A 13,661-nucleotide genomic window follows, 5' to 3' on the forward strand; every position below is an offset into this window, starting at 1 on the left:
GGCCAACAGTACAGTTCCTTACAGGACACTGACATGTTTTTGGTTTTTTATTTTTGTTAAGAAAGTTCTTAAGTGGCAGGTACTGTCCCAGGGAGGAGGTGTCCTCAGTAGACATGGCTGGCCAAGCTGTCTTTTCTGCTTCTGCCCCTCCACGCCAGCCCCATTCCCTGCCAGCTTTCACCTCTTCAGAGCCAGAAGGTCCTTGGCTCTAGGCTCCTTAGCCAGGGTACTGGCAGCCACTCCAGGAGGGGAGCCAGGCTCCCTTCATTAGAACTGTCGCCCTCCCCACTAGCGCAGCTGTAGCCTCGTCTTTCGCAGGGTCCCCTCCCTCCCCCAGGAGGCTTTGTGCTGTAGCTCTAGCCCCAGTGAACCAAGGTAGGGGTGCTAAAGGATAGGCCCAAGGGAGCCGAGCCCCCACCCCAGTGACTGGAATAGATATGCTGGAAACAGATGGCTGAGAGGTCTCTGCCAGAGCAGCTTCTAGAGGGAAGCAGGGGTGAGAGCTGCAGACAGCTGCCCCTCCACCTGGTGCTGGGGTTTGGTAGAGAACGCTGAGGGCAGGAAGGAGGGAATATAAATACTAATGGGGCCCCTGCACCAGCACCACGGGCCCCTGCTCTGGCAGGAGGGCCAGAGGTGATCTTCATGCTGGGCCTTCCACACACTGGGGTTCCCCAGACTTGTGGGGTCCTTCTGGGCTACGCTATGGTGGAGAGAACCCAGAGCTCTCAGGAAAGCCCGTCCCTACTGGGCACCCAACCCCAACCCCATCTGTAACCTCCACTGCTACCGCCCTGGCCTTGGGGCATGCTGGGAGGCCTGCTTGGCTCGCTGCCGCCGCAGCCTCACAAACACCTGGGCCTCCCGATCACCCTTTCGGCTCTCCAACAGCTGCAGGATGGGATCCCCTGTGAAGAGAGGCGTGTGGGGGGGTCAGGCTGCAGCAGGAGACAGTGCCCCATTTTCCAGCCATCCTGGAAACTGGAAACTAGTGGACACACACCAGCCAAGCTCACAAGACAGCCTGACGGTTAAGACAAGACACCTCACTGTCTTTGGCATGACTGCTCTGGCACAGACACTGACCCCATTTGCAGTGGAAGAGGCTGAGGCGCATCTCAGGTTGCAACCATTACCTAGACCTGAGACTAGCTAGTTAACCTCATTGTGCCTCAGTTTACTCATCTGTAAGATAGGAATAATAGTACCTGCCATGGTTGGTGGTTGTAGGATTGGGAGTTAACGTGTCAAGTGTTTAAGAGTGGCCTTGGATAAGTACTCAGACATGTGACCTATTATTCGGCCCAGAGAATGTTTGGCCTGTGCCCCCCAGGCGGAGACCCAGTCTCTCTCCCCAGGTAAACTGGTGACCTGCCCCCCACTGAAGAGAGCCACGCCACACATGGCCTAACAAATTTCACTGGTCTCTGCATTAGACTGAGATCTACTCAGCAACACAAGCCACCACACTGACTCCACTGGCTTCTGCATCCAAGGAGGGATTTCTCTGATCTCAACTTCATTCACTTCCCTAGGGGCCACCGACTTTCGTGGGCTGCCCCTTCCCTGCACCCTAGTGCTGGGCCAGGCCCTGCACCCGAAGCCCCACTGCCCTGGGGCTCAGGCCTACCGTTGAGTGCGGGGTAGGTGAGGGGCAGGCGGATCTGAGGCACCTCGCCAGGCTCCTCGGTCCCAGTCAGGCCTGGCACCGAGCACAGGGGCAGAAAGGCCTCCCCTTCCAAGTCGTCAGCCCCCAGCGTGTCATGGTCCAGCACCGTGAGCAGGAGGCACGCTCCGTCCTTCTGGCACGGCTCAGCAGGCACCAGGCTGAGAGGGGGACAGAGTGGGGCTCAGCTGCCTGCCCCCTACATGGTCACTGTCCCCCACCCCCACACATGGTTCACTGCTGGTCCTAGAGGACGGGCCAGGGCTGATGGCAGGTGGGGATTAGGATCGCTGTCAGTGCTCAGTGGGCATGTGCTACGTCGGACGCCTCCTCTGACTGGCCTGCTACTTTAAACCAAGACCCTCCTGTCTTGGGGAACAGAGGACCTCAGGAACAGGATCGTTCCTGGAAGCAAGCCTCTAAGTCCTACAGGTGGACTTCCTGTCCCCGGTCCGACTCCTCCTGGGTCCCTGCAAGCCCCTGTTCCAGGTGCCCCTTGGCCTCAGGTGGGAGGAGCAGGTCTGAAGGAAGTCCAGGGCTGGGGAAGGGTGGCAAGGGTAGGCACCCACTCACAATTCAAACGTCTCATCAAACAGAGGGTGAAGCTCCTTCTTGTGCCTCTGGGTCTCCCGGGGGGCCAGCTCGGGGAACTCGTGCCTGGGCTCCAAGGTCAGCTGGACGAAGGGGTCGCTGGAGCCTGGCAAGTGGGCAGGTGACGGGGCCAAGGCTCTCCCAGCCCCAGCCCCTAGTCGCCGGCGCCTGCGGCTGGCAGCATCGCCCCCTGCTGGCAGCACCGCCCCCTCCTGGCAGCATGAGGGAGGCGCAGCCTGCGCTCCAGGGAGGGGGCGGCCTGCACTCACCATTGGAGTCCAGGGGCAGCAGGCTGGAGGCGCTGAGCAGTTCCACCCGCAGCTTCTGCTCCGAGGCGCGGTAGGAGGCCTTGACCGTGACAGCCCCCAGCTCCTCGGAGGCGGTTTCTGCCTGCGGGGTGGGGGGGGGGGCGCGCACGTAGGCAGTGTGGGGCAGGGTGGAGGGGGCTCCGGGGGCGCCCGGAGTGACTGGGGGGGAAGGAGCCTCACCTGCTGCTGGATGCGGCTGCAGTAGTACTTCTGGATGAGCTCCCGGCTGGAAGCTGCCTGCAGCTCCAGGTCCCTCTGCAGAGCCTGCGAACAGGCATAGCCGAGCAGTCCCGCGAACTGCCATTCTCCACCGCAGCCCGGGGCCGCCCTTCCCCTTCGGGAAAACGCAGCCCAGAGGGTTTGATTCAGCCAACAGAAATTTGATACAGAAAGCACCGGGTGCCCCAGATGCTCACCTGGGGAACGCACCCTCAGGACGGCAGGCCTGCCGCAGCACGGACGCAATGGGCCTCGAGGGTGGCCACCCTTACCATGGCACGGCCACCCCCTCACCGTGCCTGAAGAGCTTTATGTTTGGTTTAATGCTCTGCCGTTGCTGTCTTTAAATTTTTAATGATTTTTGGAAAAGGGGCCCACATTTTCTTTTTGTGCTGGGCCCTGTAAATTATGTAGTTAATACGGGACACAGGACACAGAAAGGCAGGCTCCCTCCACCCCACCAGCTCACCAAAGACCCCCACCTGGAAGGTGACTGTGTGCAGCGCCGCAGGTGGCAGGCCGCAGCCCTCCGCATAGAAGCAGATCTCCAGATTCTAGGGGATGAGACATCCGAGGTGACCCCACCAGGGTTATTATTTGTCATCTCCCACTAGGGTTTTTATTTGTTGTCACTGCTCTTATTACCTGCAACGCAATCTTCAGTCTGCTAGAGGCGAGGGGGCAGCTCCGCTGGGAGGCAGCCACGTCCACCAGCACGGTGAGCGTGTGGGTCCAGAGCAGGGTCAGAAGGCTGGGGTGAGAGGCAGAGGGATGCCAGTCACAGGACAGGAGGATGTAAGAGGAGGAAGCAGAGACACTCTTGAGAAAGAGGCCCAGCCCCGCCCCCAGGTCCTCCCTACCCCACCCTCCACTTCCACCTGTTACTCAGGTAAGGCTGGGACCAGGGCTGTAGGCAGGAGTGTAGGGAGGGAGGGCTGGTCTCCTGAAGGAAGCAGGACAAGGAGGGGGGCAGATGGGGCCAGTCCCAACCAATGTGTCTCACAACCTAGCAAAGAATCTTCCTCAGTAGGATTATCAAACCCCAACAAACAAGGTGCGGTGGGGAGGCTGGTCCCTCATTGACTGAATCCTGATTCAATATGGGATTGGCCAAAAGGAATAGGATTTCAACATGGATAAGCACCTACTCTCCTGGGGAGAAAAAGGTAGCGACCTACTACCTGAAATAACTGAAATTTCACATGTCAAAGTAGAGTCAGGCAGTTAAGTACAAAAAGAAAAAAAAACAGCTGAATTGTGTAAGTAAGAATAAGGAAGGTCATACGAAAGGTAGTTCGTGTGTTCAGCATATCTGAGTGCTGATTACGCACCAGGCAACATTCTAACACCTTTTGAGACAGCAGTGAGTCGAGTCCCTATAATGGAGGTTTAACTCTGTTTTAGCTGAACAAATGGCATGTTGTGGCCTGAGAAATAAGGACGCTGGGCTCCCTCGGGCCCCACTGCGCCCCTGGGAGTGGACCTCCAGGGGGAGGGGCAGCAGCCTCAGAGCCCAGATCCCCGGGGAGGACCCACGGTCATCATTCTGCCGCTTGTCACCGACCACTTCCTTTGCACAGGCGCTGGGCTCGGCACCCCATGTGACTCACTCGGTCCTCGTAAGAGGTCAGAACAATGATCATCTGCATGGAAAACTTGAGTAATCTGCTCCATCGGCTCACCGAGCAGCAGCAAAGCTACAGTCTGAATCCAGGTGGGCCAAAGCCCACACCTTTGAGTTCTAGTCCTGCGCCCGGTGTGCCGGGCCCCTGCTTTAAGAGAGAGCCTAACTAGAAGTTCCTTTGGGTCCTGAGACAGGAACACCAGTGGCCTGTGATGTTAGGAGAGTAGAACTGTAGTCGGCAAAGCCCCACAGATAGCCCAGGACTAAGGGAGAAAGGATTGGCAGCTTTCTGCTCAGCCTAAAGGGAAATGGGCAGGTGTGTGAGGCAGTGAGCTCCCCATCCCTAGGAGTGAGCATTTAAGCAGAGGCCGGTTGCCTCCTCCCCTGAAAATGGATGCTGAGGCCGGGAAGGAGGGGCAGGTGGAAGGGAAGGGCGCCGCAGGGCAGGAGGCTGCTGCAGACCTGCTGAAGTTCTCCTGCACCAAGTTGGTATTCATGTAGCAGAGCTTCACCTCCAGAAACTTCATCAGAGGCAGAATGGCCTGCGGAGAGCGGTGGGCGGCAGTCTGGCTCTGGCCCCTTCCCATGCCCCCACCCGGAAGAGGAGACAGGGCCGGGAGCTTTTGCCTGCTCCGTTCAGAACGTGTGCCAGAGCTGAGCCCTGCCTGCAGTCGGCTCCGGCCTCCTGGCTCCTCCGTAGCCCCCCACTGCCAGGCCCCTGCTGTGCGCCCCCCTAGAAATCCTCAGGGCTCCTCTCTGGCTCCCTTTAGGTCTCATCTCAGCGGTCACCCTCCGGGGAAGGCCTTCGCTAGCCACCATCTAAAACTATCTTAAAAAAAAAACAAAACAGGGATGCCTGGGTGGCTCAGTGATTGAGCATCTTCCTTTGGCTCAGGGCATGATCCCCGGTTAGGGGTTCGAGTCCCACATCGGGTTCTCTGTGAGGAGCCTGCTTCTCCCTCTGTCTATGTCTCTGCCTCTCTCTCTGTGTCTCTCGTGAATAAATAAATAAATAAATCTTAAAAAAAATACAATAGATACAAATATTTTCATTTTCTCTAGTTCTTACTACCTGGCATGCGCCTGGGCGCACACACACGTGGAGTGGTCCTCACGGCTATGGTTCTAGCTCTCCGCCTCCCCTGCCAGCACCTAAGCTCTAGGAAGGCAGGGGGTTCTGTGAGTTTCGCTCGTTGATCCATACACCCCAGGCCTAAATCTACGCCTGTGACAGAGCGCTTAAACAGTCGAATTGCTGAGTAACCTTCCCCCCCACACACAACCAACGGGATCTGTGCCCCTGGACCTGCGAGGACGCTGACGTCAGCTGACCTGCAGGAACAGGGAGCTCAGAAGGATGCACGCCCACCGGATCTGTCTTGGCGGCAAAGGCCAAGCCCTCCCCCACCACAGTCCCCTTAGCTGCTGGGAGAGCCAGGGGAATGGCCCACGCTGCCCCCTTGCGTCCAAGGAGGAAACTGAGGTTCAGGAGGGGACATTTCCTGCCGGAGTCTGGGAGACTTATCTCTGCCACCCTAAGCCCCTTTGGCAAAAGTGAGCAGGGAGGGCCACTCACATCCTCAGGCAGGACAGACTCCTTGACGTCCACGAGTTTCTGGATGTGCTTGGCAATGCCTGCCTCCAGCTGGGGACACAAAACGGTGTGGGGGGAGGCCAGGGCATGAGTTCCAGGGACAGGGTGAGGTCACCTGGAGGCTGATTTAGGTTCAGGAAGGGGTAGGGGCTGGACATCAGCCCAAATCCTGCTGAGGATGCTTCAGACCGAGGATGGGGGGCAGGGGGAGGTCACTGAATTGCACAAGGTACCTGCTTAGCCAGAGTGCGGACGCCAGTGCGGATCTCGTGGCCCAGCCCAGCCAGCGCGCCCTGCAGCTGGGCGTGCAGCGTGTTCTGCAGCTGCCCCTGCTCCAGCACAGCCCCTACTCGCTGCTCCACTGCCTCCCACGCCAGCTGAGTGGGCAGCCTGCCGATCACCAGCCGCAGCTGCTCCATGTCATTCACCACCACGCACAGCTGAGGGCAGGCATGGGCACAGGGACACAGAGCGTCATGAGCTTGTCGGGACTGGCCCTCCCTGTGCCCACTCAGGCCCAACATCCAGGTCTGGTCCTTACCATGTTGGCGGCCTGGCCCTGGTCCTTCTGGCCTGCGGAGAGCTCACGGGCCCGGGCCTTTATAAGGCTGCAGTACACCAGAGCCAGCCGGCAGGTATCCTGGGGTGGGGAGAGGATGATCAAGGTGGGGGGAGCCCCAGGGGAGGCTGATGCGGGGAGCCACGGAAATCTCAGTGACTTGGGGGTTTAAGACCTAGGCCTTTGGAGGCTGCTAGGGCAAGAGCTTGGGAGAAACAGGGTAAGTCAAATGAAGCTGTCCTGGAAAGGTTGGGGAGGACCCATGAAGACCTTGCACCTCCACAAACTTGACGGTGATCATGAAGGCCTCCTCCGGGTCGGGCCAGTCCAGCTGCCGGGCAGTGTGGCTGATCTGGGCGAAGCAGGTGGACAGGTCCACGGCTGACGTGCTGTGCTTGGTCAGCTCACCCAGGGGCACCAGCTGGGGCATGGGGGAGCGTGCAGATAGGAGGGCTCAGGGCTTGCCAGTTCGTCCCCTCCCTCCCCCCACCTTCCTTCCGCAGGCATTCAGAGCTACCACCAGCAAGCGGGGGTGAGCAGGGGGCTCAAGGGGTACACGCAAGGCTCCACCCAGCCCCCCAGGCTGCAAAGATCAGAGTCTGTAAAGGAAAGCCACAGTCTAAACCAAGGATATCAGGAGGCAGTGTTTTACACACAACAGGCCTCAAGGGCTGGTCACCAGCATTGGTGAGTCCTAGAGGTGCAGAGCCCCGAACCCCGCCCCCCAAGCCCGGACCCCGCCCCGTCTCAGGCCCCGCCCCCACCTCATCCATCTGCACAGCGCGCTGCACCCTCGCCAAGGCCACACTGTAAGTCTTCTGCAACCAGGAGGGGATGGCAGGCTGGAACCAGCGGTGAAAGCCATCCAGGGCCTGGACGCCATCTCTGGGGAGAGCGGGGGCTCAGCCTGGGTGGTGCCGGGGCCAGCACAGACCCTCCGTGCCCCCTTCTTTAGAGCCGACGGCCCGCTGCCCACCTCTCTGCGGGGGCCGGGCCCAGCTGGCAGAGCTCCTTGAGGCTGACATAGAGCTGGAATAGACTCTCGCCCACCTCTGGGGACACAGGGTTGCCCGCCACCACCGCCGTGTGGTCCTGCACCCTCTTGGCCACCTGCAGAGGGAAGGCGTGGGGACAGGGCTCCAGAGCCAGGGGAGAGGGCAAAGGCCCAGGGAGAGACTCACCAGCCACTGCAGCTCCAGGAAAGCCATGGAAAAGAGGTCGACCTTGAGGGTACTGGAAGGAAGGCAACGGGTGTGACCTGGTGGCCAACACAGGGGTCCTTCTGGTCCCATTCTGATCCCCTGCCGTGACCTCCCAACCCTGCCACCTGCTCACTTCTGGAAGATCTTGTTCCATGTGTGCTGGCACTGGCGTAGGTCGACTATGATGTCCTGCACCAGGCTCAGCAGGGCCTGGCCTGCCTCCAGCATGCCCTGGCAGGGACAGAGGGGCACTGAGCAGGGCTGCAGGGAGCGAGCACCCCGCCCCCCGTGCTGCCCAAGCCCCCTCACCTGCACCATGGGCTGGTGGTGCTGCTGCTTCAGGTGGAACCACTCAACGGTGCCAGTCTGCAGGCAGAGGGGCGTGAGCAGGGAGCGCTGCCAGACTCAGGCACCTGCCCTCCTCGTCCCCCCCACCCCTGGGTGAGTCCCGTACCTTCAGCGCTTCGGTCACCAGGTGGGGCAGTGGGGCGCTGTCCCGGCACAGTTCTCCAAAGGCCTTCATCTTGCACATCTGTACGAGGACCCTGTGGAGACAGATAGCTGTGTCCAGGATGCCTCCACTCCTGGCCCCGGCAGGTGCCCCAGTTGTTCCCTCGGCCCTGACCCCACCGAGGAAGGGGGAGGGCTAGCCGCCAACCTGAGAAGAGACTGCAGCCGGGCTGGGGAGTCGGACACAGACAGGGGGAAAACAGACCGGAACCTCCGGATGAGGGAGAGGCCGTAGGCCAGCAGGTTGCTGAACGAGGTGGCCAGCTCCTCCAGCTGCGGGCCGGACAGAGTGGGGAGCAGCGTGAGGGGGCCCCGCGCGGCCTTCCTGCTCCCCGAGCCCTGCCTGCCCAACACCGCTCCTCACTCCGCAGCCCGCTGCCCACCTGTTCCTCCTTGAGCCGGCCCTGGATCCACTGGTACTCGATGCTGGTGATGGGGTGCAGGAGGCAGCTGCTCGGGAACTCCAGGCTCTGGTATAGACGACTGTAGGCCAGCCACTGCCTGCGGCACACGGGGGGCCCTCAGCCCAGCCCGGTGGGGCCTCTCCCTTCCTGCTGCTCCCCGGCCCTGGGGGGGACAGCGAGACGCCCCGCCCCACCCCACAGGCCGCCCGTGGACCCCCATCACCCTCGTCAAGGTGCTTTTCAGACGTGTAAATGAATCAGCTACCTCTCAAATTGGGGGATATTTGTGATTTTAAAATTTAGGATTTCTTGCTCCTTTTGAAAAATCAGATGTGCAGACTAGAGCCTTCAAGTGCACGGGCAAACATCCACTGGGACTCCCCTTTAGACAGTTCAGGGGACATTTGAAGATGGTGACGACCAAGAGGAGATGAGACCCGAGTGGGACCATGACGGAGGACGGAGGAGAGAGCAGTCTGGCTGCCCCTGGGACATGGCAGTGGGCCCTCACTGTGGGTACCTGCTCCTGCGTCCAGCACTCTCCCCTCTCCCCCACCAATCCGGGGACACCCACCTGCCCATGGTCCTATAGGCCTCGTCCTACCAGCCTCTGTCCACCTCCCACTCAATGCCAAGTGTCAGCCGTGGCCCAGGGCAGCGTCCGCTCTCATTCCACCTGGTGTGACCCCAGCTGTGTGCCCCTCACCTGAGACACGTCCCCACAACCTATTACAGCCCTGGGGACATGACAGGCCCTCGACACAGGTTTGCTAATGCAGCACACTAATCCGTTGACCCCAGAGCAATGGAGCTGAGGAGGAAGGCTGCCGTCTGGTCTGCGGCAGGGGTAGCAAGTTCAGAGGCACAGGAGGACTCAGAGGGTGTCGGGGGGGCTCTGAGCCCATGGCAGCCATGAGGGGCTGGGGAGGCCATGCGCTCTGCTGTGACCAGCTGCAGCCCAACAAAACGACAGCGCTTAGAGTACACGGGAAGCTGGGGGTGCGAGTCTGTATGGACAATCTCCAGATTTTTAAAAGTTGGCAACTGACTCAAAACTTAAAACACACAGTTAGGGCCAAACAGAAATCTCTCAAGGGTTAGGGGGTTTGGCGTGCCAGCTTCTAGGAGGACAGGCAGGGAGGGAGAGGCTAGAGCCCCTCCACCCCCCCACGACCCAGGCAACCCTCCCAGGGGCACTCACGCCATGGACTGGTGGAAGTCGGACAGGTCCTTCTGCGTTGCATGGAGAAAGAGGATGGTGGCAGCCTGGGGACTCAGCGACCCATCCCAGGAGGTACTCCCTGCCTGAGGGGGCAGAAAGAAGGGCGTCAGGACCTGGCAGGCAGGCCCCGTGCCCCCTCCCCACCCCCCAGCCCTGGGAGGCCAGTACCTGGTGCTGGGTGACCTCATGGGACACAAGCTGCTGGAGCAGGTGGAGATGCACCGAGTAGCTGGGTTGGGAGCGGCTGGCCACAGTGGCTCTCTGTGACAGGGCCAGCATGGCCGTGAGGAGACGACCCCATCCCCAGCATGGCCCGTCCACCTGGCCCAGGCAGACCGCTGGAGGACCCCTGGTCCTGGGCCCAGGCCTACCCGCTTGTGGATGAGCTGGAACTGGAGGTGGCACTGGCCCCGGTCTGGGTGGGTCTCCGTGCGCGGCTCCAGAGGGTACCACTGATCCTCCCGGCAGTGCAGATCCTGGCAGGCCAGGAGGGCAGAGAGGCAATGGGAGGCAGACCCCAGGCTCTGCTTGGTGTGGACCCACAACCCCTCCCTTGAGCCCCTCACGAACCCGTTTCCTGACCCCACTCACCTGTAGCCTCACAACCACGTTCCCCAGAAAATCATCCTGGCCTTTGTCCTTCCGCGCCTCCTTAAAGATCCTGTTCAGGGCAGGGGCCGTGAGACGGATGGGGCAAGGCACGGGGGTCAGGCTGGGATCTGTCCCCTTCCTGCGGCCCTGCGGCCTTGCCAGAGCCTGCAGCCCAGCAAGCAACCCACAGGCATGGGAAGGGCAGGAAGCGCCCACATTCACCTCCGCAGCCCATGCAGGTCTGTGAGCTCCCCGAGCTTCTGTCTGACGGACTCCACGGTGTCCAGGTCCCTGGCGGGGTGGGGGGGGGCAAGGTTGGAGCAGGAGATGGAGAGGGGGTCCTGGGAGCCCTCAGGGAGGAGGATCTGCCAGGCTCCACTCCCCCCTTCTCTCTCTGGCCCCGACGGGCAGGGCAGGCCCCTCACCACATGTCCAGATGGAAGCTCGAGTTGCTTATGTTCTCAAACTCCCTACAGGGAGAAAAGGGTGTGGCTGAGGGCCTTGGACGGCAGCGACCAGAGCCTGTCCCCTGTCCCTCGAAGCTCCCGCCCCCACTAATCCACTGTCCAGTCTGAGCCCCTCCTTGCAAACTCCCCTCCCTCCCCTGAGGTAAGGCTTGGGCCCACCGCCCACCATCAACCCAGCCATGCCCAACCCTCCACCGCCTGCCAGCACAGGGTGTTTGTGCCACGGCTCTGTCCCATCTGGCCTCCTCTGTGTCCCTGGCCTAGTGAGCAGGCCCCTCCTCCGGTCCCCTGAGCCAGGAAGTCCCGCTGAGCTCATGGAGGGGACAGGGGCTGGGGCAAGGGCCACGTACAGAATGAAGGTCTCCTCCCAGACGGGGTTGAGGGTCTGGGTGATGACCTGGGTGCGGTGGGTCTGTTCCTCGGGGATCGTGTGCCTCACCACAGCCTTCTGCCGATGCCGGGACCCAGGGCTGTCCCCTGGCACACCCACCCCCTGCTCAATTCCCAGCAGGCAGTAGGGGTCACTGAATCCTGAGGAGGAGGGGAAGGACAAGCCTCAGGGTGTAGGCTGGGCTCCCTCATCACCCCAGTCTCAGGGGCAGAGACCCTCCCCAACCCAGACTCGAAAGGCCTGGGACCAGCTGCACCAGGGTGAGCCCCAGGGGACATCTGGGAGATGGGAGTCCCAGCTGAATTTTGGACAGATTAACGGAGGGAAGGAGGACTGGAAAGAAGGCCCTCGGGGCCTCTCACCCCCCATACTCACCACTGACATCTTTGCCCAGAATGCCCTTGGCTTGTTTCACCGTTGCCTTGAGACAAAATATTGGCTTCTAGAAGGATGGAAGGGTCAACCTGAGTCCCAGGGGGAGCTGGGCTTCTCAGCCCCTGTCCTAGCCTAGGATGGTCCCGGACCAGGGTTACCTCAAGTTTCTGGACCTGCTGCAGCATCTGCTGGTGCTCCTCGGGTCCCATGTGGAAGGCCTGGGGGGTAGGAGTATGAGAAGCTGGGGGCACAGGGCAGGGGTGGCTGGGCGGGCAAGAGAGAGAGGACTCTTGGGTCCGGGCTGCAGGACGGTGGGCGGAGGGCGGGCTGGACTCACCTCCTGCAGGTACTGCAGCAGCTCGGAGGCCTCCCGCACATGATTGGGCTCAGGCTGCCCCAGGCGGTGCAGGATGGTGTAGAGAGTTTCCTCATAGAGCAGGGCCCGCTGAGACACAGCAGGAGCAGGGTCACCTCAGGAAACCCTGTCTGCCCACAGCAAGGGGAGCCCCACTGGCCACCCCAGCACCAACACTGCACACCCAAAGCTGGGACGAGGCACCCGCAATGTGCAGGGGGTGCGGGGTTTAAGACCCGGACGTGCCCCCCTCCGCTGCTGTTGCCATCAGCCTTGGCCAGTAGCCCAGGAGTGTGTCCCTGTGCCCCCCCGCTGCTCCCATTCTTACCTCCTCCGGGGAGAGGTGATGGGATGGAGGCTCGATCTGGGGAGAAAGGTGAAAAGACAAGGTGTCCCCGAGGCCTGGAGCAGGCCTCAGGCCGCAGAAACGGCTCACGGAGCAGGCCAGGCCAGGGCGCGGGGCCCCCTACTTCCCGGCCCCCAAGCCACCGGTGCTGCCCACCTGTTCCCACGGCAGGCCTCCTGGGAGTCCAGCCCCCGGGCCGCCTTGCCCGTCCCCTGGCCTGCCGTGGCTGAGGTCCATGGGCGCTCAGCGGCCCCAGCAGCCTGAGCTCTCGACACCCGTGGCCCCAACCTCCCTTCCTTCCCCAGAGGAAGCAGCGCTGCTTATCGGGCCGCCACGCTCCGCACCCCAGCGGCGGAAGTGAGGCCCAGCAGTGGAGGTGGGAGACGGGGGGTCATGCCAAGCCGGCCTGGGGGCTGCTCAGCTGATCCCCAAGCAGCCCAGCGGCGGGGACACTCCCAGGCTGATGGAGCCAGTGCCTCTGGGGCCGGAAGACCAGAGGGCAGGAGGCCCCTCCACAGGCGGGCTCAGAGAGGCTGGGACCCCAGACCTGAGACCCGGGAAGGGCCCCGAGCTCACGTGGCCGACCTCGGCCTGCCAACCCAGGAGGCCCTGCCCGGGGGCTGCGACGGGCCGGGAGGGCCCAGGTCCTCCAGCCCAGCCGGCACCCGGAGCCGCGGAGCCCCACCCTGGCCGCTCTCTCCTCGCTGAGGTCACTCCTACCTCCTGAGCGGGTCGGGCCAGGGGATCCTGCAGATCTCTGACCCTGCGGCGCCTTATCTTGATGGCCTGGCGTAAGAGGGGAGGGCGCCGCTGGGGGTGGGAGAGGAGTGTCGCCATGGTGGCCGCTCTGCCCTTCCCTGCGCCGAGGAGCTGCCTCCGCGGGGGAAGATAGCGAAGCCACAGGATTATGCAAAGAGCACCGGGTGCCACCCTGCGCCGGCGAGGGGTGGGGGCGGGCAGGTGGGGGGTTCCGGTCAGGGTTTCACCACCCCGAGGCCTGCACCTTCCTCCCTCTCTGGCTGGGATCCTGGGAGGAACTAAACCAGGCTGGAGGCAGGTGGACACAGTGGGCGGGCCCGGCCCCTCCACGCCCTCCCCCAGAGGCCCGGGTGGGGTGGGGTGTGTGTGTGGGGGGGTGTCTGGTGCTCCCCAGCAGGGGGCGTCAGGGCCAGCCGGGCTGCCACCCTGCCCCATCGTGGGTGTGCACCCAGCTGGGCCAGGGACTGAGGGGGCTGCC

General features: G+C 62.0%; 1 protein-coding gene across 2 annotated transcripts; it reads right to left on the reverse strand.

The window, feature by feature from the left end:
* Positions 1-34: 34 nt before the first annotated feature.
* On the reverse strand, positions 35-13,472 carry UNC13D (unc-13 homolog D). 2 transcript variants are annotated; one of them, XM_077854251.1, is made up of 32 exons: positions 13,145-13,472; positions 12,407-12,442; positions 12,061-12,168; positions 11,882-11,941; positions 11,724-11,790; positions 11,308-11,488; positions 10,916-10,960; positions 10,713-10,781; positions 10,491-10,560; positions 10,271-10,375; positions 10,068-10,160; positions 9,879-9,982; positions 8,657-8,774; positions 8,422-8,546; positions 8,218-8,308; positions 8,073-8,129; positions 7,897-7,994; positions 7,743-7,794; positions 7,538-7,671; positions 7,326-7,446; positions 6,839-6,982; positions 6,544-6,642; positions 6,236-6,442; positions 5,985-6,053; positions 4,871-4,950; positions 3,430-3,535; positions 3,267-3,338; positions 2,746-2,829; positions 2,527-2,647; positions 2,240-2,363; positions 1,631-1,827; positions 35-908 (listed from the first exon to the last, which is right to left on the reverse strand). In XM_077854251.1, exons 1-32 carry the CDS (start codon positions 13,259-13,261, stop codon positions 787-789), a joined length of 3,276 nt encoding a protein of 1,091 aa, XP_077710377.1. In that variant the 5' UTR covers positions 13,262-13,472; the 3' UTR covers positions 35-786. The 2 variants fall into 2 exon arrangements, with proteins under 2 accessions (XP_077710377.1, XP_077710378.1); XM_077854252.1 differs by lacking the exon at positions 13,145-13,472 and adding an exon at positions 12,581-13,113.
* Positions 13,473-13,661: the final 189 nt, after the last annotated feature.

This window comes from Canis aureus, chromosome 16 (genome assembly GCF_053574225.1).
Source record: "Canis aureus isolate CA01 chromosome 16, VMU_Caureus_v.1.0, whole genome shotgun sequence".
NCBI lineage: Eukaryota > Metazoa > Chordata > Mammalia > Carnivora > Canidae > Canis > Canis aureus.